At 46.6% G+C, this 24,393-nt stretch overlaps 1 protein-coding gene across 3 annotated transcripts in view; it reads left to right on the top strand.

Moving 5' to 3' along the window:
* Positions 1-13,892, top strand: part of LOC115122816 (spastin-like) — a 30,135-nt gene extending 16,243 nt beyond the window's left edge. For 2 of the 3 annotated variants that reach the window (XM_065007792.1, XM_065007790.1), the window contains 7 exons: positions 1,457-1,569; positions 5,373-5,452; positions 7,106-7,148; positions 7,293-7,372; positions 7,497-7,567; positions 9,217-9,257; positions 10,037-13,892. In XM_065007792.1, the coding sequence (XP_064863864.1) occupies positions 1,457-1,569; positions 5,373-5,452; positions 7,106-7,148; positions 7,293-7,372; positions 7,497-7,567; positions 9,217-9,257; positions 10,037-10,162 (554 nt within the window). In that variant the 3' untranslated portion in view covers positions 10,163-13,892. The remainder of the gene's footprint in view (positions 1-1,456; positions 1,570-5,372; positions 5,453-7,105; positions 7,149-7,292; positions 7,373-7,496; positions 7,568-9,216; positions 9,258-10,036) is intronic. The other variant, XM_065007791.1, reaches the window with a different exon arrangement.
* The last annotated feature ends 10,501 nt before the right edge of the window (positions 13,893-24,393 follow it).

Here is a 24,393-nt window from a genome sequence, read left to right as displayed (position 1 = left end):
GCCTAGTGGTTAGAGTGTAGAGGCGGCAGGGTAGCCTAGTGGTTAGAGTGTAGAGGCGGCAGGGTAGCCTAGTGGTTAGAGTGTAGAGGCGGCAGGGTAGCCTAGTGGTTAGAGTGTAGAGGCGGCATGGTAGCCTAGTGGTTAGAGTGTAGAGGCGGCAGGGTAGCCTAGTGGTTAGAGTGTAGAGGCGGCAGGGTAGCCTAGTGGTTAGAGTGTAGGCGGCAGGGTAGCCTAGTGGTTAGAGTGTAGGGGGCAGGTAGCCTAGTGGTTAGAGTGTAGAGGCGGCAGGGTAGCCTAGTGGTTAGAGTGTAGAGACGGCAGGGTAGCCTAGTGGTTAGAGTGTAGAGGTGGCAGGGTAGCCTAGTGGTTAGAGTGTAGAGGCGGCAGGGTAGCCTAGTGGTTAGAGTGTAGAGACGGCAGGGTAGCCTAGTGGTTAGAGTGTAGAGGCGGCAGGGTAGCCTAGTGGTTAGAGTGTTGGACTAGTAACAGAAAGGTTGCAAGTTCAAATCCCCGAGCTGACAAGGTACAAATCTGTCGTTCTGCCCCTGAACAAGGCAGTTAACCCACTGTTCCTAGGCCAGTTAACCCACTGTTCCCAGGCCGTCATTGAAAATAATAATTTGTTCTTTTAACTGACTTGCCTAGTTAAATAAAGGTAGAATAAAAAGTACTAGGCTTTTAGTCTGTCCAAAGAAACCGACCGTTCATTACATTTGTTTAATAATAATTATGGAGTTTTATAGCGACTTTCTACATAATGAGTTACTCGAAGCGCTTTACATAGTAAGGGGTGAATTGGACTAGTTAAAGATGCAGAAATCACTTTGCCATTTCCTGGTAGCTAATATTCCAATAGTTTTGCCTATTTTCAGTTTTTATGTGACTAAACAAGCAGGTGTAGTGTAGAGAATCATTGTACCATCTAAATCGCTGTGAAATATATTTTCCATAAGCATAAATATTGTATTTTCAGCTGTTTGTAGCTGGTGTACAAAACCGAAAGTAAAAGACGCAAAAAACTAAACTTAAGAACGAGAAGCATAGAACTAGCGCACATAGATCAGATGTACAGCTTCTTAGACAGGCTTGTCAATGAGAGTGACAGATCTATAACACACATTTCTATGTGAATTTGGTCAGGTCGTCCAAAAAAAAGTGACATTTTAACAGCTTTTAATAAAAATGTTTTACCCTAGTGGTTAGAGTGTAGAGGTGGTAGGGTAGCCTAGTGGTTAGAGTGTAGAGGCGGCAGGGTAGCCTAGTGGTTAGAGTGTAGAGGCGGCAGGGTAGCCTAGTGGTTAGAGTGTAGAGGCGGCAGGGTAGCCTAGTGGTTAGAGTGTAGAGGTGGCAGGGTAGCCTAGTGGTTAGAGTGTGGTTTGTTTCTGAGAGACTGAACAGACAGTAGCTGTTGTGGTGACGTTCGCTATGATCCCTGTCTGTTTTGCCGTCCTCCCAGATGAGATCGACAGCCTGCTCTGTGAGAGACGGGAAGGAGAACACGATGCCAGCCGACGTTTGAAAACAGAGTTTCTCATACAGTTTGACGGGGTGAGACCAACGACCATTTTAGTTATGTCCCGGTAATGTTACTCCCGTCTGCAATGATCAACGACAGTCGCAATGTCTATGTACTGTTTAATGAGTGTTTCCTGTATGGGTTATGAATGAGCTATAAAAGACCTTATGAGTGTTTCCTGTATGGGTTATGAATGAGCTATAAAATACCTTATGCACACTACATGACCAAAAGTATGTGGACACCTGCTCATCGAACATCTCATTCCAAAACCATGGGTATTAGTGTGGAGTTGGTCCCCCCTTTGCTGCTATAACAGCCTCCAGTCTTCTGGGAAGGCTTTCCACTAGATGTTGGGACATTGCTGCTATAACAGCCTCCACTCTTCTGGGAAGGCTTTCCACTAGATGTTGGGACATTGCTGCTATAACAGCCTCCAGTCTTCTGGGAAGGCTTTCCACTAAATGTAGGAACATTGCTGCTATAACAGCCTCCACTCTTCTGGGAAGGCTTTCCACTAGATGTTGGAACATTGCTGCTATAACAGCCTCCACTCTTCTGGGAAGGCTTTCTCCTAGATGTTGGAACGTTGCTGCTATAACAGCCTCCACTCTTCTGGGAAGGCTTTCCACTAAATGTAGGAACATTGCTGCAGCCTCCACTCTTCTGGGAAGGCTTTCCACTTGTAGGAACATTGCTGCTATAACAGCCTCCACTCTTCTGGGAAGGCTTTCCACTAGATGTAGGAACATTGCTGCTATAACAGCCTCCACTCTTCTGGGAAGGCTTTCCACTAGATGTAGGAACATTGCTGCTATAACAGCCTCCACTCTTCTGGGAAGGCTTTCCACTAGATGTAGGAACATTGCTGCTATAACAGCCTCCACTCTTCTGGGAAGGCTTTCCACTAGATGTTGGAACATTGCTGCTATAACAGCCTCCACTCTTCTGGGAAGGCTTTCCACTAGATGTAGGAACATTGCTGCTATAACAGCCTCCACTCTTCTGGGAAGGCTTTCCACTAGATGTAGGAACATTGCTGTGGGGACTTGCTTCCATTCAGCCATAGGCTCATTAGTGAGGCTGTCCACTGACAGCCTCACTAATGAGCAATTAGGCCTGGGCGATTAGGCTTGGCTCGCAGTCGGCATTCCGATTCATCCCAAAGGGGATCAATGGTGTTGAGATCAGGGCTCTGTGCAGGACAGTCAAGTTCTTCCACACCGATTGCGACAAACCATCTGTATAGACCTTGCTTTGTGCACGGGGGACATTGTCATGCTCAAACAGGAAAGGGCTTTCCCCAAACTGTTGCCACAAATTTAGAAGCACAGAATCGTCTAGAATGCCATTGAATGCTGTAGCGTTTAAGATTTCCCTTCACTGGAACTAAGGGGCTCAAACCATGAACAGCCCCAGACCATTATTCCTCCTCCACCAAACTTTACAGTTGGCACTATGGATTGGGGCAGGTACTGTTCTCCTGGCATCCGCCAAACCCAGACCATTATTCCTCCTCCACCAAACTTTACAGTTGGCACTATGGATTGGGGCAGGTAGGGTTCTCCTGGCATCCGCCAAACCCAGACCATTATTCCTCCTCCACCAAACTTTACAGTTGGCACTATGGATTGGAGCAGGTACTGTTCTCCTGGCATCCGCCAAACCCAGACCATTATTCCTCCTCCACCAAACTTTACAGTTGGCACTATGGATTGGGGCAGGTAGGGTTCTCCTGGCATCCGCCAAACCCAGACCATTATTCCTCCTCCACCAAACTTTACAGTTGGCACTATGGATTGGGGCAGGTACTGTTCTCCTGGCATCCGCCAAACCCAGACCATTATTCCTCCTCCACCAAACTTTACAGTTGGCACTATGGATTGGGGCAGGTAGGGTTCTCCTGGCATCCGCCAAACCCAGACCATTATTCCTCCTCCACCAAACTTTACAGTTGGCACTATGGATTGGGGCAGGTACTGTTCTCCTGGCATCCGCCAAACCCAGACCATTATTCCTCCTCCACCAAACTTTACAGTTGGCACTATGGATTGGGGCAGGTACTGTTCTCCTGGCATCCGCCAAACCCAGACCATTATTCCTCCTCCACCAAACTTTACAGTTGGCACTATGGATTGGGGCAGGTAGGGTTCTCCTGGCATCCGCCAAACCCAGACCATTATTCCTCCTCCACCAAACTTTACAGTTGGCACTATGGATTGGGGCAGGTAGGGTTCTCCTGGCATCCGCCAAACCCAGACCATTATTCCTCCTCCACCAAACTTTACAGTTGGCACTATGCATTGGGGCAGGTAGTGTTCTCCTGGCATCCGCCAAACACAGATTCGTCCATCGGGCTGCCAGATGGTGAAGCGTGATTCATCACTCCAGAGAACGCGTTTCCACTGCTCCAGAGTCCAATGGTGGTGATCTGTACACCACTCCAGCCGACGCTTGGCATTGTGCATGGTGATCTTAGCCTTGTGTGCGGCTGCTCGGCCATGGAAACCCATTTCATGAAGCTCCTGACAAACAGTTATTATGCTGACGTTGCTTCAAGAGGCAGTTTTGAACTTGGTAGTGAGTGTTGCAACCGAGGACAGACGATTTCTATGCGTTTCAGCACTCAGCGGTCCTCTTCACGGCTGAGCCGTTGTTGATCCTAGACGTTTCCTTGAAGTGGTGTCCACATACTTTTGTATATATGGTGTAGGTATCCTTCAACAGTCTCCTGGATGGTTGTATATATGGGATCCTTCAACAGTCTCCTGGATGGTTGTCTATATGGGATCCTTCAACAGTCTCCTGGATGGTTGTCTATATGGGATCCTTCAACAGTCTCCTGGATGGTTGTCTATATGGGATCCTTCAACAGTCTCCTGGATGGTTGTATATATGGGATCCTTCAACAGTCTCCTGGATGGTTGTCTATATGGGATCCTTCAACAGTCTCCTGGATGGTTGTATATATGGGATCCTTCAACAGTATCCTGGATGGTTGTCTATATGGGATCCTTCAACAGTCTCCTGGATGGTTGTATATATGGGATCCTTCAACAGTCTCCTGGATGGTTGTCTATATGGGATCCTTCAACAGTCTCCTGGATGGTTGTATATATGGGATCCTTCAACAGTCTCCTGGATGGTTGTATATATGGGATCCTTCAACAGTCTCCTGGATGGTTGTATATATGGGATCCTTCAACAGTCTCCTGGATGGTTGTATATATGGGATCCTTCAACAGTCTCCTGGATGGTTGTCTATATGGGATCCTTCAACAGTCTCCTGGATGGTTGTATATATGGGATCCTTCAACAGTCTCCTGGATGGTTGTCTATATGGGATCCTTCAACAGTCTCCTGGATGGTTGTATATATGGGATACTTCAACAGTCTCCTGGATGGTTGTATATATGGGATCCTTCAACAGTCTCCTGGATGGTTGTATATATGGGATCCTTCAACAGTCTCCCTGGATGGTTGTCTATATGGGATCCTTCAACAGTCTCCTGGATGGTTGTATATATGGGATCCTTCAACAGTCTCCTGGATGGTTGTCTATATGGGATCCTTCAACAGTCTCCTGGATGGTTGTATATATGGGATCCTTCAACAGTCTCCTGGATGGTTGTATATATGGGATCCTTCAACAGTCTCCTGGATGGTTGTATATATGGGATCCTTCAACAGTCTCCTGGATGGTTGTCTATATGGGATCCTTCAACAGTCTCCTGGATGGTTGTATATATGGGATCCTTCAACAGTCTCCTGGATGGTTGTATATATGGGATCCTTCAACAGTCTCCTGGATGGTTGTATATATGGGATCCTTCAACAGTCTCCTTGATGGTTACAGGTGCAGTCGGAAGGGGCAGAGAGGGTTCTGGTGATGGGAGCTACAAACAGACCACAGGAGCTGGACGAAGCTGTGCTCAGGTACTGGACACAACACACACACAGGAAGCTGTGCTCAGGTACTGGACACAACACACACACAGGAAGCTGTGCTCAGGTACTGGACACAACACACACACGGGAAGCTGTGCTCAGGTACTGGACACAACACACACACGGGAAGCTTTGCTCAGGTACTGGACACAACACACACACAGGAAGCTGTGCTCAGGTACTGGACACAACACACACACAGGAAGCTGTGCTCAGGTACTGGACACAACACACACACAGGAAGCTGTGCTCAGGTACTGGACACAACACACACAGGAAGCTGTGCTCAGGTACTGGACACAACACACACACAGGAAGCTGTGCTCAGGTACTGGACACAACACACACACAGGAAGCTGTGCTCAGGTACTGGACACAACACACACACAGGAAGCTGTGCTCAGGTACTGGACACAACACACACACAGGAAGCTGTGCTCAGGTACTGGACACAACACACACACAGGAAGCTGTGCTCAGGTACTGGACACAACACACACACAGGAAGCTGTGCTCAGGTACTGGACACAACACACACACAGGAAGCTGTGCTCAGGTACTGGACACAACACACACACAGGAAGCTGTGCTCAGGTACTGGACACAACACACACACAGGAAGCTGTGCTCAGGTACTGGACACAACACACACACAGGAAGCTTTGCTCAGGTACTGGACACAACACACACACAGGAAGCTGTGCTCAGGTACTGGACACAACACACACACAGGAAGCTGTGCTCAGGTACTGGACACAACACACACACAGGAAGCTGTGCTCAGGTACTGGACACAACACACACACAGGAAGCTGTGCTCAGGTACTGGACACAACACACACACAGGAAGCTGTGCTCAGGTACTGGACACAACACACACAGGAAGCTGTGCTCAGGTACTGGACACAACACACACACAGGAAGCTGTGCTCAGGTACTGGACACAACACACACACAGGAAGCTGTGCTCAGGTACTGGACACAACACACACACAGGAAGCTGTGCTCAGGTACTGGACACAACACACACACAGGAAGCTGTGCTCAGGTACTGGACACAACACACACACAGGAAGCTTTGCTCAGGTACTGGACACAACACACACACAGGAAGCTGTGCTCAGGTACTGGACACAACACACACAGGAAGCTGTGCTCAGGTACTGGACACAACACACACACAGGAAGCTGTGCTCAGGTACTGGACACAACACACACACAGGAAGCTGTGCTCAGGTACTGGACACAACACACACAGGAAGCTGTGCTCAGGTACTGGACACAACACACACACAGGAAGCTGTGCTCAGGTACTGGACACAACACACACACGCATTGAAAACGTTTTATCTATTATTTTTCTAATTAAAAAAAATCTATTTTCTCTACCTAATTTCTGAATCAGTCTTGTAACGTCGGTAGGCTACTGTAGCCTATGCTTCAGATGGGAGAGAGGCAGGTAGCCTAAAACGGCTGGGGGAAATAACAGTTCTGTTCCAAAACCAGTATAGATCACTTTCATTCCCTGTTGTGATTCTGTTCATGTCATTTGTTTTTCTTCTGTTTACGGTTCTGTTCCCTGAACCGGTTCAAACCCCTGGTGACAATATTTAATTTGTCATTTTGTTTTTCCCTCTACAGGCGATTTGCCAAAAGGGTGCATGTGGCCTTACCAACAGAGGAGGTAAACCCTTGTTGCATGTTTCCTCTTGTGTAGGACCAACACTGAACTTTGTTATGGCTCGAGCGGTTTACTGGGTAGATTTTAAAAAACAACAATAATAAAAATACATTTTTTTAACCAATGTTTTGTTTGCTATCATCACAGACGCGTTTCAAGTTGCTGAAGAATCTATTGGGAAAACATGGACACCCACTCAATCAGAAGGAATTAGCCCATCTAGCAAAGTAAGTTCTCACACTACGCTACACTAGGCAACCCCCCCCCCCCCCCCCCCCCCCCCCAGCATAAACCGTAGAGATAAAACTATACAACCTAAACACGCTCTAACCGAAATATAAACCTTCTCAGAATGACGGGGGGCTATTCAGGAAGTGATCTTACATCGTTGGCTAAGGATGCTGCTCTTGGACCAATCAGGGGTGAGTAAAGACCTATCTTTCAGCCTGTCCCAATGCCCAAAAGTTATGGCTATGTGCAATAGTAATAGACAATGTACCTATTATACACTATCCGGACAGTTTATTAGGTACACCTCGGATCGCTCCTACTATATAAAACAGGCATCAAGGCATTCAGGTAATGCTCCACTGAATGTTAGAATGGGTTAAACTAGTGACCTAAGCGACGTTGTGGTGTCATCGTCGGTGCCAAGCGGACTGGATCCATAATCACTGAAACAGACGGCCTCCTGGGCTTTTCACGCAGGAGAGCGTCTAGGGTTTCCTGAGAAGGGTGTCGACAAAACATAAACATCCAGTCGGCGGCAGTCCTGGTGGGGGAAAATGTTGATGAAAGAGGTGAAAAGGAGAATGTTGCAAGCTAACAGGCAAATAACGGCGCAGTGCAACAGTGATGTGCAGAAAGGCAACTCGGGGGAACTCGCAACTCGGCGATCCTTGTCATGGATGGGCTGTTGCAGCTGCCGACCACACTGGGTTCCACTCCTATCAGCTTAAAACAAGAGGAAGCAGCTCCAGTAGACAAGGCCATCACCAACACTGGACAATTGAAGAGTGGAAAACCATTTCCTGGAACGTGACGGTCAGTTCAGCGTATTTGAGTGGCCTGGTCAGTCCCACACCTCGACCTAATAGAGTCTAATGGGAAGAGATGGAACGAGCCGTTAGCAGCATGAATGTACTGCCGTCCAATCTGCAGCAACTGCATGATGCCATCGCGTCAGCATGGACCGACATCCTTGTGGAACGTTTCCGACACCTTTGTAGAATTCCCCCGAATAATCAGGCGTTCTGGAGGCAAAGCGGAGTCCGTCCCCTGTACTAGTTGGGTGTACCTAATAAACTGTCTGGTCGGTGTATATTATAATATTTTAGCAAACTTGAGGGGGGGGTTAAGGTCGCTACAGTGTCTTTATGCCTTGACGAGGTCGCTAAGTGTTGGGTTAAGGTTGCTACAATGTCTTTGTGCCTTGACGAGGTCGCTAAGTATTGGGTTAAGGTCGCTACATTGTCTTTGTGCCTTGACGAGGTCGCTAAGTATTGGGTTAAGGTCGCTACAATGTCTTTATGCCTTGACGAGATCGCTAAGTGTTGGGTTAAGGTCGCTAAGTGTTGGGTTAAGGTCGCTACAGTGTCTTTATGCCTTGCCGAGGTCGCTAAGTGTTGGGTTAAGGTCGCTAAGTGTTGGGTTAAGGTCGCTACATTGTCTTTATGCCTTGAGGAGGTCGCTAAGTGTTGGGTTAAGGTCGCTAAGTGTTGGGTTAAGGTCGCTACATTGTCTTTATGCCTTGACGAGGTCGCTAAGTGTTGGGTTAAGGTCGCTACATTGTCTTTATGCCTTGACGAGGTCGCTAAGTGTTGGGTTAAGGTTGCTACAATGTCTTTATGCCTTGACGAGGTCGCTAAGTGTTGGGTTAAGGTCGCTACATTGTCTTTATGCCTTGACGAGGTCGCTAAGTGTTGGGTTAAGGTCGCTACATTGTCTTTATGCCTTGAGGAGGTCGCTAAGTGTTGGGTTAAGGTCACTACAATGTCTTTATGCCTTGACGAGGTCGCTAAGTGTCTTTATGCCTGGCCCCTGATCATGTTTCTTTTGTCTGTTCACACAGAACTGGGACCAGAGCAAGTGAAAAACATGGCTGCTAGTGATGTAAGTTATAACAGCTCAAAGCTATAATAGACTGTCTGACATGAATAGAGAATACATTTCTGTGTATGGAATAGAGAATATATTTCTGTGTATGAAATAGAGAATATATTTCTGTGTATGAAATAGAGAATATATTTCTGTGTATGAAATGGAGAATATATTTCTGTGTATGAAATAGAGAATATATTTCTGTGTATGAAATGGAGAATATATTTCTGTGTATGAAATAGAGAATATATTTCTGTGTATGAAATAGAGAATATATTTCTGTGTATGAAATGGAGAATATATTTCTGTGTATGAAATAGAGAATATATTTCTGTGTATGAAATGGAGAATATATTTCTGTGTATGAAATAGAGAATATATTTCTGTGTATGAAATAGAGAATATATTTCTGTGTATGAAATGGAGAATATATTTCTGTGTATGAAATAGAGAATATATTTCTGTGTATGAAATAGAGAATATATTTCTGTGTATGAAATGGAGAATATATTTCTGTGTATGAAATAGAGAATATATTTCTGTGTATGAAATAGAGAATATATTTCTGTGTATGAAATGGAGAATATATTTCTGTGTATGAAATAGAGAATATATTTCTGTGTATGAAATAGAGAATATATTTCTGTGTATGAAATGGAGAATATATTTCTGTGTATGAAATAGAGAATATATTTCTGTGTATGAAATAGAGAATATATTTCTGTGTATGAAATAGAGAATATATTTCTGTGTATGAAATAGAGAATATATTTATGTGTATGCTGTTACAGATGCGTAACATCCGCTGCAAGGACTTTGAGGATTCTCTGAAGCGTATTAAGCCCAGTGTCAGTCCCACAACCCTGGACCTCTATGTACGATGGAACACTGACTACGGAGACACTACAGCCTTCTAGAACCATGGAACTAACTCATTTCCCAGCTAGCGCATAACGTTCTGAGAACCATATGTCTCTTAGAGCGTGGTTGTTGTTCTATGCTTATTTTGCCATAAAACCTTTTCACAACTTTCTGGGAATGGTACAGGGAGTCGCTTGGCTTTGGAACATTCTCAGCACATTTAAGGAACTTGACAAAACATTTTTTTTTTGCGGTATTTCATTGCTTTAACCAGAATGTTTCCTAAACGTTCAAACATGGTTACGTTCTGGGAACGTTCTCCAGCTGGTTTGACGTTGGGAATGTTCTCAAATTGTTCAGAGAATGCTAAGAAACAACGTTCTTCTGTGGGAATTTCAGTACTTTAACCTAACGTTCCCTTCTGATTGCCTCATGGTTCTATTTAAGGAATACAAATAATAATCTGAGAGCATTAAAACGTTCCATAAAAACCACAAGACAACTTTAACGTTCACAGAACATTCTAAGAATCTTATTTAAAAACATACCGTTCTCAGCGTCAACAAAACTCTCCCTCTATCCTCTATCTTATTATTAATAAGTGTGTTCAGGTGTGTTGGCCGTAACCCACTAATTGGCCATAGCTGATCTTAATGAGTGCTTGTTTCCTTTTGAAACGTGGTCTGTTTTTAAAATAGACTAAAAATGAACCGCTTCGTTTGAGTTTTAAAAAACACGGCATTCCAGCTGCATCCTGGTGATGCAGTGGACTCATTTCATGGATGAAGAACAGAAGATTATAAATTTGAATCTCACTGATGCCGTGTCACAATAAATTTAAAAAACTGTGTTATGGATGATTTAATACCTAAGCAAATTAATTTCCATGCGTCCTATCTGTGCTGGGAGTTCCAAACAACCTAAGCTGTGCTGGGAGTTCCAAACAACCTAAGCTGTGCTGGGAGTTCCAAACAACCTAAGCTGTGCTGGGAGTTCCAAACAACCTAAGCTGTGCTGGGAGTTCCAAACAACCTAAGCTGTGCTGGGAGTTCCAAACAACCTAAGCTGTGCTGGGAGTTCCAAACAACCTAAGCTGTGCTGGGAGTTCCAAACAACCTAAGCTGTGCTGGGAGTTCCAAACAACCTAAGCTGTGCTGGGAGTTCCAAACAACCTAAGCTGTGCTGGGAGTTCCAAACAACCTAAGCTGTGCTGGGAGTTCCAAACAACCTAAGCTGTGCTGGGAGTTCCAAACAACCTAAGCTGTGTTATTAAAAGTCCCATTGAAATATTCAGTGAACGTTTTAAGGAAGTTTTTCAGAAACCTCCAAAATAACCTATAATTTCCATTTTCACTGCGCTAATTAAAAACCCCCGGGAAGTATAGACTTTACCATTAAATGATTCCTTACGAGTCCTTTCCCAACAATGCAGTTTAAAAGTTATACAACTAACAAATAGAAGAAAGAAAGAAAAAAACAATGAAAATAAAATAACATTTTTAAAAATCTTTAAAAAAAAATGTATTATCAAGGAACCAAAGGAAAACGTTCTCAGAACCTCCCTGCAACCTAAAAATTAAACCCAGAACAGTCAACGTTTTCACTTCTATTCTCAGAACGTTTTTAAAAAATGTAAATGCTCGGGAAGCATATGGCTTCGTTCCCACAACCAATGTGAAACCTAAACCGTATGTTCCCTTAACTTCCAACGAACCAAATCTGCTAGCTGGGTTAGTTCCATCTGAGACGTGATGGAACCAGGGGTGTGTTCATTAGTGCACACCACCATAGCAAACAGTCTCTCCCAGTTTCAACGTTTTGCTTCAGTTTTGTGGGAGGGAAATGGAGATGCATAGAATAGACCACTGTAGAATTTGATTAAAAATGTAGAAAATTGCATAGAGACAGGAATTACGTTCTGATTTGCTGATATTGTTGTATTGACTGCTTTGAGAGTTGAACTTCTACTACTGTGTATATAGCTACTGCTTAAAGACAGGATATTACCCCCCACCCCTTACTACTGTGTATATAGCTACTGCTTAAAGACAGGATATTACCCCCCCCCCCCTTTACTACTGTGTATATAGCTACTGCTTAAAGACAGGATATTACCCCCCCCCCCCTTACTCCCATATTGCCTCCTCAAGGTGTCGAAAGCATTCCACAGAGAAGCTGGTCCATGTTGACTCCAATGCTTCCCACAGTTGTGTCCAGTTGGCTGGATGGGTGGTGGACCATGTTGACTCCAATGCTTCCCACAGTTGTGTCCAGTTGGCTGGATGGGTGGTGGACCATGTTGACTCCAATGCTTCCCACAGTTGTGTCCAGTTGGCTGGATGGGTGGTGGACCATGTTGACTCCAATGCTTCTCACAGTTGTGTCCAGTTGGCTGGATGGGTGGTGGACCATTCTTGATACACACGGGAAACACTTGAGTGTGAAAAGCCCAGCTGCGTTACAGTTGTCACAAACCGGTGCACCTGGGGCCTACTACCATACCCTGTTCAAAGGCAATTAAACCTTCTGTCTTGCCCATTCACCCTCTGAATGGCACACACACCCAATCCATGTCTCAAGGCTTAAAAAACATATTTAAAAACAAAACAATTCTGATTTGAAGTGGATTTAGCAAGTGACATCAATAGGGGATCACCCTGTCATGGAAAGAGCAGTCGTTCCTAATGTTTTGTCCATTCAGTGTACATGTCAGCAACCACAGCTAGTGAAACCACGGCAACTCTCTAAACAAAGAGTTTTAGAATGGATGGCCGGCAGGGTAGCCTAGTGGTTAGAGTGTAGGGACGGCAGGGCAGCCTAGTGGTTAGAGTGTAGGGACGGCAGGGTAGCCTAGTGGTTAGAGTGTAGGGACGGCAGGGTAGCCTAGTGGTTAGAGTGTAGGGACGGCAGGGTAGCCTAGTGGTTAGAGTGTAGGGACGGCAGGGTAGCCTAGTGGTTAGAGTGTAGGGACGGCAGGGCAGCCTAGTGGTTAGAGTGTAGGGACAGCAGGGTAGCCTAGTGGTTTAGAGCATTGGACTAGTAACCGGAAGGTTGTAAGTTCAAACCCCTGAGCTGACAAGGTACAAAATCTGTCGTTCTGCCCCTGAACAGGCAGTTAACTCACTGTTCCTAGACCAGTTAACCCACTGTTCCTAGACCAGTTAACCCACCGTTCCTAGGCCAGTTAACCCACTGTTCCTAGGCCAGTTAACCCACTGTTCCTAGGCCAGTTAACCCACTGTTCCTAGGCCAGTTAACCCACTGTTCCTAGGCCAGTTAACCCACTGTTCCTAGGCCAGTTAACCCACTGTTCCTAGGCCAGTTAACCCACTGTTCCTAGGCCAGTTAACCCACCGTTCCTAGGCCGTCATTGAAAATAAGAATGTGTTCTTAACTGACTTTTCCTAGTTAAATAAAGGTAAAATAAAAAATAAACTAGTCCTGAACATCTCTAAAACTAAGAGTAATTGTATTTGTTACAAATCATTCTTCGCAAGTTCCACACCTCCGCTGAATCTGGCAATGAATAGTGTGGCTGTTGAGCAAATTGAGGAGACTTAATTAACTTCTTGCTATCACCTTTTTAAACCAAGGCTCATCAACTAGATTCAACAGCGGGCCTGTCCCTATCTGTTCATGTATTCATGTAAGTCTGTCTATGTTCATGTGTTTACAGACTAAAACACTGTTTAATGTTTAATGTATTTTTCGTTATTTGTCGAACCCCAGGAAGATGGGCTGTCGCTATTAACGGGGATCCCAATAAAGTTATAAAGTTGCATCCTACAGCTCCAGATTTCTGATCGATTTGATTGATTGATTAACTTATTTTGTAAAGTAACTGATGGGGGATGTCCCAACTCATTCCATGGAGGGCTGGGGGTGTCCCAACTCATTCCATGGAGGGCTGGGGGGGTGTCCCAACTCATTCCATGGAGGGCTGGGGGGTGTCCCAACTCATTCCATGGAGGGCTGGGGGGGGTGTCCCAACTCATTCCATGGAGGGCTGGGGGGGGGGGGAGGGCTGGGGGGGTGTCCCAACTCATTCCATGGAGGGCTGGGGGGGTGTCCCAACTCATTCCATGGAGGGCTGGGGGGGGTGTCCCAACTCATTCCATGGAGGGCTGGGGGGGGGGATGTCCCAACTCATTCCATGGAGGGCTGGGGGGGGGGTGTCCCAACTCATTCCATGGAGGGCTGGGGGGTGTCCCAACTCATTCCATGGAGGGCTGGGGGTCCCAACTCATTCCATGGAGGGCTGGGGGGGGTGTCCCAACTCATTCCATGGAGGGCTGGGGGTGTCCCCAACTCATTCCATGGAGGGCTGGGGGGTCCCAACTCATTCCATGGAGGGCTGGGGGGGAGGGTCCCAACTCATTCCATGGAGGGCTGGGGGGGAGGGTCCCAACTCATTCCATGGAGGGCTGGGGGAGGGTCCCAACTCATCCATGGAGGGCTGGGGGTCCCAACTCATTCCATGGAGGGCTGGGAGGGCGGGGGTCCCAACTCATTCCATGGAGGGCTGGGGGTGTCCCAACTCATTCCATGGAGGGCTGGGGGGGTCCCAACTCATTCCATGGAGGGCTGGGGGGGGGGGGTGTCCCAACTCATTCCATGGAGGGCTGAGAGGCTGCTGGTTTTAGTTGTTTCCTTTCAGTTCAATTAAAATCTGAACACCTTCCGGGTGGCGCAGTGGTCTAAGGCAGTGCTAGCTGTGCCACCAGAGACTGGGTTCGTGCCCAGGCTCTGTTGCAGCCGGCCGCGACCGGGAGGTCCATGGGGTGACGCACAATTGGCCTAGCGTCGTCCGGGTTAGGGAGGGTTTGGCCGGTAGGGATATCCTTGTCTCATCGCGCACCAGCGACTCCTGTGGCGGGCCGGGCGCAATGCGCGCTAACCAAGGTTGCCAGGTGTACGGTGTTTACTCCGACACATTGGTGTGGCTGGCTTCCGGGTTGGATACGCGCTGTGTTAAGGAGTGCGGCTTGGTTGGGTTGTGTTTCGGAGGACGCATGGCTCTGGACCTTTGTCTCTCCCAAGCCCGTACGGGAGTTGCAGCGATGAGACAAGACAGTAACTACTAACAATTGGACACCACGAAATTGAGGAGAAAAGGGGGTAAAAATAAAATAAAAACCTTCAGTTCCCCCGAAACGTTGTCGAACGTTGCAGATAGAAATTCCGTGAATGGCTTGTCTTCCAACATGATTCCTTGGTCTACATATTTCTATCTGAACATCCCAAAATGTTGTGTCCTGGTATTGGGTGTTTTATAACTCATAAGTAACATTTTGTTAATTGATCAATCAAGTACAAGGGAGGAGTCACGCTGCCCACCTGTTGGCTAAAGGATGATTTCACTGAGAATGATAATATCGGCCTGTCACTCAGCTGTCGGCTAAAGGATGATTTCACTGAGAATGATAATATCGGCCTGTCACTCAGCTGTCGGCTAAAGGATGATTTCACTGAGAATGATAATATCGGCCTGTCACTCAGCTGTCGGCTAAAGGATGATTTCACTGAGAATGATAATATCGGCCTGTCACTCAGCTGTCGGCTAAAGGATGATTTCACTGAGAATGATAATATCGGCCTGTCACTCAGCTGTCGGCTAAAGGATGATTTCACTGAGAATGATAATATCGGCCTGTCACTCAGCTGTCGGCTAAAGGATGATTTCACTGAGAATGATAATATCGGCCTGTCACTCAGCTGTCGGCTAAAGGATGATTTCACTGAGAATGATAATATCGGCCTGTCACTCAGCTGTCGGCTAAAGGATGATTTCACTGAGAATGATAATATCGGCCTGTCACTCAGCTGTCGGCTAAAGGATGATTTCACTGAGAATGATAATATCGGCCTGTCACTCAGCTGTCGGCTAAAGGATGATTTCACTGAGAATGATAATATCGGCCTGTCACTCAGCTGTCGGCTAAAGGATGATTTCACTGAGAATGATAATATCGGCCTGTCACTCAGCTGTCGGCTAAAGGATGATTTCACTGAGAATGATAATATCGGCCTGTCACTCAGCTGTCGGCTAAAGGATGATTTCACTGAGAATGATAATATCGGCCTGTCACTCAGCTGTCGGCTAAAGGATGATTTCACTGAGAATGATAATATCGGCCTGTCACTCAGCTGTCGGCTAAAGGATGATTTCACTGAGAATGATAATATCGGCCTGTCACTCAGCTGTCGGCTAAAGGATGATTTCACTGAGAATGATAATATCGGCCTGTCACTCAGCTGTCGGCTAAAGGATGATTTCACTGAGAATGATAATATCGGCCTGTCACTCAGCTGTCGGCTAAAGGATGATTTCACTGAGAATGATAATATCGGCCTGTCACTCAGCTGTCGGCTAAAGGATGATTTCACTGAGAATGATAATATCGGCCTGTCACTCAGCTGTCGGCTAAAGGATGATTTCACTGAGAATGATAATATCGGCCTGTCACTCAGCTGTCGGCTAAAGGATGATTTCACTGAGAATGATAATATCGGCCTGTCACTCAGCTGTCGGCTAAAGGATGATTTCACTGAGAATGATAATATCGGCCTGTCACTCAGCTGTCGGCTAAAGGATGATTTCACTGAGAATGATAATATCGGCCTGTCACTCAGCTGTCGGCTAAAGGATGATTTCACTGAGAATGATAATATCGGCCTGTCACTCAGCTGTCGGCTAAAGGATGATTTCACTGAGAATGATAATATCGGCCTGTCACTCAGCTGTCGGCTAAAGGATGATTTCACTGAGAATGATAATATCGGCCTGTCACTCAGCTGTCGGCTAAAGGATGATTTCACTGAGAATGATAATATCGGCCTGTCACTCAGCTGCTGTAACTGCCACTGGAGGGGGTTGGAATGGCCTGTCTTTCAACTAGAGGGGGTTGGAACGGCCTGTCTTCCAACTAGAGGGGGTTGGAATGGCTTGTCTTCCAACTAGAGGGGGTTGGAATGGCCTGTCTTCCAACTAGAGGGGGTTGGAATGGCCTGTCTTCCAACTAGAGGGGGTTGGAATGGCCTGTCTTCCAACTAGAGGGGGTTGGAATGGCCTGTCTTCCAACTAGAGGGGGTTGGAATGGCTTGTCTTCCAACTAGAGGGGGTTGGAATGGCTTGTCTTCCAACTAGAGGGGGTTGGAATGGCCTGTCTTCCAACTAGAGGGGGTTGGAATGGCTTGTCTTCCAACTAGAGGGAGTTGGAATGGCCTGTCTTCCAACTAGAGGGGGTTGGAATGGCCTGTTTTCCAACTAGAGGTGGTTGGAATGGCCTGTCTTCCAACTAGAGGGGGTTGGAATGGCCTGTCTTCCAACTAGAGGGGGTTGGAACGGCCTGTCTTCCAACTAGAGGAGGTTGGAATGGCCTGTCTTCCAACTGGAGGGAGTTGGAATGGCCTGTCTTTCAACTAGAGGGGGTTGGAATGGCCTGTCTTCCAACTAGAGGGGGTTGGAATGGCTTGTCTTCCAACTAGAGGGGGTTGGAATGGCTTGTCTTCCAACTAGAGGAGGTTGGAATGGCCTGTCTTCCAACTGGAGGGGGTTGGAATGGCCTGTCTTTCAACTAGAGGGAGTTGGAATGGCCTGTCTTTCAACTAGAGTGGGTTGGAATGGCCTGTCTTCCAACTGGAGGGGGTTGGAATGGCCTGTCTTTCAACTAGAGGGAGTTGGAATGGCCTGTCTTCCAACTAGAGGGGGTTGGAATGGCCTGTCTTTCAACTAGAGGGAGTTGGAATGGCCTGTCTTCCAACTAGAGGGGGTTGGAATGGCCTGTCTTCCAACTAGAGGGGGTTGGAATGGCCTGTCTTCCAACTAGAGGGGGTTGGAATGGCCTGTCTTCCAACTAGAGGGGTTGGAATGGCCTGTCTTCCAACTAGAGGGGTTGGAATGGCCTGTCTTCCAACTAGAGGGGTTGGAATGGCCTGTCTTCCAACTAGAGGGGTTGGAATGGCTTGTCTTCCAACTAGAGGGGGTTGGAATGGCTTGTCTTCCAACTAGAGGGGTTGGAATGGCCTGTCTTCCAACTAGAGGGGTTGGAATGGCTTGTCTTCCAACTGGAGGGGTTGGAATGGCCTGTCTTCCAACTAGAGGGGGTTGGAATGGCCTGTCTTCCAACTAGAGGGGGTTGGAATGGCCTGTCTTCCAACTAGAGGGGGTTGGAATGGCCTGTCTTCCAACTAGAGGGGGTTGGAATGGCTTGTCTTCCAACTAGAGGGGGTTGGAATGGCCTGTCTTCCAACTAGAGGGGGTTGGAATGGCTTGTCTTCCAACTAGAGGGAGTTGGAATGGCTTGTCTTCCAACTAGAGGGGGTTGGAATGGCTTGTCTTCCAACTAGAGGGGGTTGGAATGGCTTGTCTTCCAACTAGAGGGGGTTGGAATGGCCTGTATTCCAACTAGAGGGGGTTGGAATGGCTTGTCTTGTGTGAAAATAAACCAATGTTTTGTTTTTAATCGTGTTGTTATGACACAGAGACACGTCTAAAGAAGAATCCACTCTGAAAGGGTTGTTTTGTATCTCTAAATTGCATCCACTGTTCCTCTGCACTAACCTATCCTGAAACACAATACCATGGGTAATTCAACGTGACCTTACGAGGCCCCGACTACTGTCAGTTTTCTGTTATACCTGATAACGAATTGGTGTCGTAGATCTAAATCAGTCCCCTGCTTAAAGGGGAACAATGAAAAAGGTAAGTGGAACTGGCTTCAAGGTCTGAATTTGAAGATACTGATACGACACGCTTGGGACTCACTCAGAGAACACACTTGGGACTCACTCAGAGAACACGCTTGGGACTCACTCAGAGAACACGCTTGGGACTCACTCAGAGAACACGCTTGGGACTCACTCAGAGAACACGCTTGGGACTCACTCAGAGAACACGCTTGGGACTCACTCAGAGAACATATCCCAGGTCTTGTAGCTAGATGGCGCCACAGTGCTAGTTTGCTCAACTTCTCAATAGCTGCACTTAACCCCATCTGAAAACACACAGTGAACCACAACACAAACGGATTCATATTAATATGTAGGTCAGAGATTCTTATATGTCCTTATGTATAAGGTTGTATTTCTGTTGTACATTCCTGTCCAACTTTGCTGAGCACAGTACATCATGAAGGATGTTTTCTGGTTGGTTGGCTTCCATAGGTTGAGTGAGGAGGCTGGATGAGATGTGCAGGTGTGAGTATAAATCACAAGTGGGGTGGGTTCGGTTTTGGGGAGTGTTTGTGTGTGTGTGTATCAGGTAGTCATAAATCACATAAGAGTACAGCGCCACATCCCCAACCCAGCCTCCTACCTGTCCCTGTGTAGTCCTCAACCCTCCTACATGTCCCTGTGTAGTCCTCAACCCTTCTACCTGTCCCCGTGTAGTCATCAGTCCTTCTACCTGTCCATGTGTAGTCCTCAACCCTCCTACCTGTCCCCGTGTAGTCCTCAGTCCTTCTACCTGTCCCTGTGTAGTCCTCAACCCTCCTACCTGTCCCTGTGTAGTCCTCAGCCCACCTACCTGTCCCTGTGTAGTCCTCAGCCCACCTACCTGTCCCTGTGTAGTCCTCAGCCCTTCTACCTGTCCCTGTGTAGTCCTCAGTCCTTCTACCTGTCCCCGTGTAGTCCTCAGTCCTTCTACCTGTCCCTGTGTAGTCCTCAGTCCTTCTACCTGTCCCTGTGTAGTCCTCAGCCCTTCTACCTGTCCCTGTGTAGTCCTCAGTCCTTCTACCTGTCCCGGTGTAGTCCTCAACCCAGCCTCCTACCTGTCCCTGTGTAGTCCTCAGTCTTTCTACCTGTCCCTGTGTAGTCCTCAACCCTCCTACCTGTCCCCGTGTAGTCCTCAACCCTCCTACCTGTCCCTGTGTAGTCCTCAGCCCTTCTACCTGTCCCTGTGTAGTCCTCATCCTTCTACCTGTCCATGTGTAGTCCTCAGTCCTTCTACCTGTCCCTGTGTAGTCCTCAGCCCTTCTACCTGTCCCTGTGTAGTCCTCAGTCCTTCCACCTGTCCCTGTGCAGTCCTCAGTCCTTCTACCTGTCCCTGTGTAGTCCTCAGTCCTTCTACCTGTCCCTGCGTAGTCCTCAGTCCTTCTACCTGTCCCTGTGTAGTCCTCAACCCAGCCTCCTACCTGTCCCCGTGTAGTCCTCAGTCCTTCTACCTGTCCCTGTGTAGTCCTCAGCCCACCTACCTGTCCTTGTGTAGTCCTCAGCCCTTCTACCTGTCCCTGTGTAGTCCTCAGTCCTTCTACCTGTCCCCGTGTAGTCCTCAGTCCTTCTACCTGTCCCTGTGTAGTCCTCAGTCCTTCTACCTCTCCCTGTGTAGTCCTCAGCCCTTCTACCTGTCCCGGTGTATTCCTCAACCCAGCCTCCTACCTGTCCCTGTGTAGTCCTCAGTCTTTCTACCTGTCCCTGTGTAGTCCTCAACCCTCCTACCTGTCCCCGTGTAGTCCTCAACCCTCCTACCTGTCCCTGTGTAGTCCTCAGCCCTTCTACCTGTCCCTGTATAGTCCTCAGCCCTCCTACCTGTCCCTGTGTAGTCCTCAGTCCTCCTACCTGTCCCTGTGTAGTCCTCAGTCCTTCTACCTGTCCCTGTGTAGTCCTCAGTCCTTCTACCTGTCCCTGTGTAGTCCTCAGTCCTTCTACCTGTCCCTGTGTAGTCCTCAGTTCTTCTACCTGTCCCTGTGTAGTCCTCAGTCCTCCTACCTGTCCCTGTGTAGTCCTCAGCCCACCTACCTGTCCCTGTGTAGTCCTCAGTCCACCTACCTGTCCCTGTGTAGTCCTCAGCCCTCCTACCTGTCTCTGTGTAATCCTGTTCCTCCAAACGAGCTTCAATGCCATACAACTCTCCTTCCGTGGCCTCCAACTGCTCTTAAACGCAAGTAAAACTAAATGCATGCTTTTCAACCTGCACCCTAGTAAAACTGACTATCCTACCGATCCTCGACTTCAGAGATGTCACCTACAAAATAGCTTCCAATACTCTACTCAGCAAACTGGATGCAGTTTATCACAGTGCCATCCGTTTTGTTACTAAAGCACCTTATACCACCCACCACTGTGACCTGTATGCTCTAGTCGGCTGGCCCTCACTACATATTCGTTGCCAGACCCACTGGCTCCAGGTCATCTATAAGTCCATGCTAGGTAAAGCTCCGCCTTATCTCAGTTCACTGGTCATGATGCCAACACCCACCCGTAGCACGCGCTCCAGCAGGTGTATCTCACTGATCATCCCTAAAGCCAAAACCTCATTTGGCCGCCTTTCCTTCCAGTTCTCTGCTGCCTGCAACTGGAACGAATTGCAAAAATCGCTGAAGTTGGAGACTTTTATTTCCCTCACCAACTTTAAACATCAGCTATCTGAGCAGCTAAACGATCGCTGCAGCTGTACATAGTCCACCCAATTTACCTACCTCTTCCCCATACTGTTTTTATTTATGTACTTTTCTGCTCTTTTGTACACCAGTATCTCTACCTGTACATGACCATCTGATCATTTATCACTCCAGTGTTAATCTGCTAAATTGTAATTATTTGCTCCTATGGCCTATTTATTGCCTTACCTCCTCATGCCTTTTGCACACAATGTATATAGACTCTTTTTTTCCTACTGTGTTATTGACTTGTTAATTGCTTACTCCATGTGTAACTCTGTGTTGTCTGTTCACACTGCTATGCTTTATCTTGGCCAGGTCGCAGTTGCAAATGAGAACTTGTTCTCAACTAGCCTACCTGGTTAAATAAAGGTGTTCTCAACTAGCCTACCTGGTTAAATAAAGGTGTTCTCAACTAGCCTACCTGGTTAAATAAAGGTGTTCTCAACTAGCCTACCTGGTTAAATAAAGGTGTTCTCAACTAGCCTACCTGGTTAAATAAAGGTAAAATAAAAAAAATATCCCTCAGCCCTTCTACCTGTGGGATATTTATTATGTACAGGTGTCTTCATGTTTGTGCATGTCCTCTTCAGGGAGAGGTCACAGCACTGATGATGACTTGAGTTATGATAAGCAGCTGTAGCTTGATCTCACTGACTCTCTCTCCACGTCAATAAAGAGATGCATACTGACGGGGGTCAGCTGCTGTCGTTCAGGTCGGAGTCTGTTACAGAACGTCCACGTCTTAAAAACCTTCTGCTTTGAAGACAGAGCAAATCCTCGTCAAATCAATCTCACTCAAACAATTCTCTTTTCCCCATGTCAGTCAGTTAGAGGTGAGGCCTGAAGTTTGACATAAAGTTTATTTTGGGCTGTTTGTTTTTGTGACCTCATGACCGCTGACACATAGAAAATTCTAGATCACCCTCCATTTGGAAAAATGTTACCATACCTCTATCCTCCTGATTCCTGCTTACAAGCAACAACTCAAACAGGAAGTATCAGTGACGTGCTAAATATGTAGCGGATGCTAAGCTACAGGACTGTTTGGCTAGTACAGACTGGAATATGTTCTCGGGATTCATCCGATGGAATAGAGGAGTTTACCACATTAGTCAACGACTTCATTAATAAGTGCATCGATGACACGTCACAAGAGGCTGCTGAGGGAATGGCATCAAACACATGAAAACTATGTGTTTGATTGATGTATTTGATACCATTCCTCTAATTTCCGCCTCTAACCACTACCACAAGCTCGTCCTCCCCAGTTAAGGTGCTACCAACCTCCTGTGTCGTACGTACATATCCCAACCAGAAGCCATGGGTTACAGGCAACATCCACACCGAGCTAAAGGCTAGAGCTGCCGCTTTCAGGAAGCAGGACACTATTCCGGACAGTTATATGTAATTCTGCTACGCCCTCCGACGAACCATCAAACAGGCAAAGCATCAATACAGGACCATGATCGAATCCTACTACACTGGCTTGCAAACTATCATGGATTACATAGGGAAACCCAGCTGTGAGCTGCCCAGTGATGCGAGCCTACCAGGGGTACTAACGACTGTACCTTCTTTGCTCGTTTCGAAACAACACTGAACCATGCATGAGAGTTCAGTCACTTTATCCCTAACTGTATGTACATACACTGCATGGCCAAAAGTATGTGGACACTCCTTCAAATGAGTTGATTTGGCTATTTCAGCCACACCCGTTGCTGACAGATGTATTAAATCGAGCACACAGACATGCAATCTCCATAGACAAACATTGGCAATAGAATGGCCCGTACTAAAGAGCTAAGTAACTTTCAATGTGGCACCGTCATAGGATGCCACCTTTCCAACAAGTCAGTTCGTCAAATTTCTGCCCTGCTAGAGCTGCCCCCCGGTCAACTGTAAGTGCTGTTATTGTGACGTGGAAAAGTCTAGGAGCAACAACGGCTCAGTCGTGAAGTGGTAGGCCACACAAGCTCACAGAACGGGACCGCCAAGTGCTGAAGCACATAACATGTAAAAATGGTGTGCAATTTATGTTGCAACACTCACTTCCGAGTGTCAAACTGCCTCTGGAAGCAACGTCAGCACAATAACTGTTTGTCGGGAGCTTCATGAAATGAGTTTCCGTGGCCGAGCAGCCGCACACAAGCCTAAGATCTATGTTAATATGGATGCTACCATGATTATGGATAATCCTGAATGAATCGTGAATAATGATGAGTGAGAAAGTTACATCAGCATAAATATTATATACCCAAGAAAATGCTAAAGGTTAGAGTAAAGGTAAAGGTCAGAGTTTGTTAAGGTAAAGGTTAGAGTAAAGGTAAAGGTCAGAGTTTGTTAAGGTAAAGGTTAGAGTTCGTTAAGGTAAAGGTTAGAGTTTGTTAAGGTTGGAGTTTGTTAAGGTTAGATTCATTAAGGTTAGGGTTAGAGTTCATTAAGGTAAAGGTTAGAGTTCGTTAAGGTAAAGGTTAGATTTTGTTAAGGTTAGAGTTTGTTAAGGTAAAGGATAGAGTTCGTAAAGGTTAGAGTTCGTTAAGGTAAAGGTTAGAGTTTGTTAAGGTTAGATTCATTAAGGTTAGGGTTAGAGTTCATTAAGGTAAAGGTTAGAGTTCGTTAAGGTAAAGGTTAGAGTTTGTTAAGGTAAAGGTTAGAGTTTGTTAAGGTTGGAGTTTGTTAAGGTAAAGGTTAGAGTTTGTTAAGGTTAGAGTTCATTAAGGTTAGGGTTAGAGTTCATTAAGGTAAAGGTTAGAGTTCATTAAGGTAATGGTTAGAGTTTGTTAAGGTAATGGTTAGAGTTCGTTAAGGTAAAGGTTAGTTTTGCTGAGGGTATTCGTTTCAACATGGCCACTATGACTGATGCATAATTATCAGGTGTGCCAAGTTGATTACCTTTCTGACTTGGA

Source organism: Oncorhynchus nerka, linkage group LG23, assembly GCF_034236695.1.
Source record: "Oncorhynchus nerka isolate Pitt River linkage group LG23, Oner_Uvic_2.0, whole genome shotgun sequence".
Lineage (NCBI taxonomy): Eukaryota > Metazoa > Chordata > Actinopteri > Salmoniformes > Salmonidae > Oncorhynchus > Oncorhynchus nerka.
This window is presented reverse-complemented; position numbering and strand designations above follow the sequence as displayed.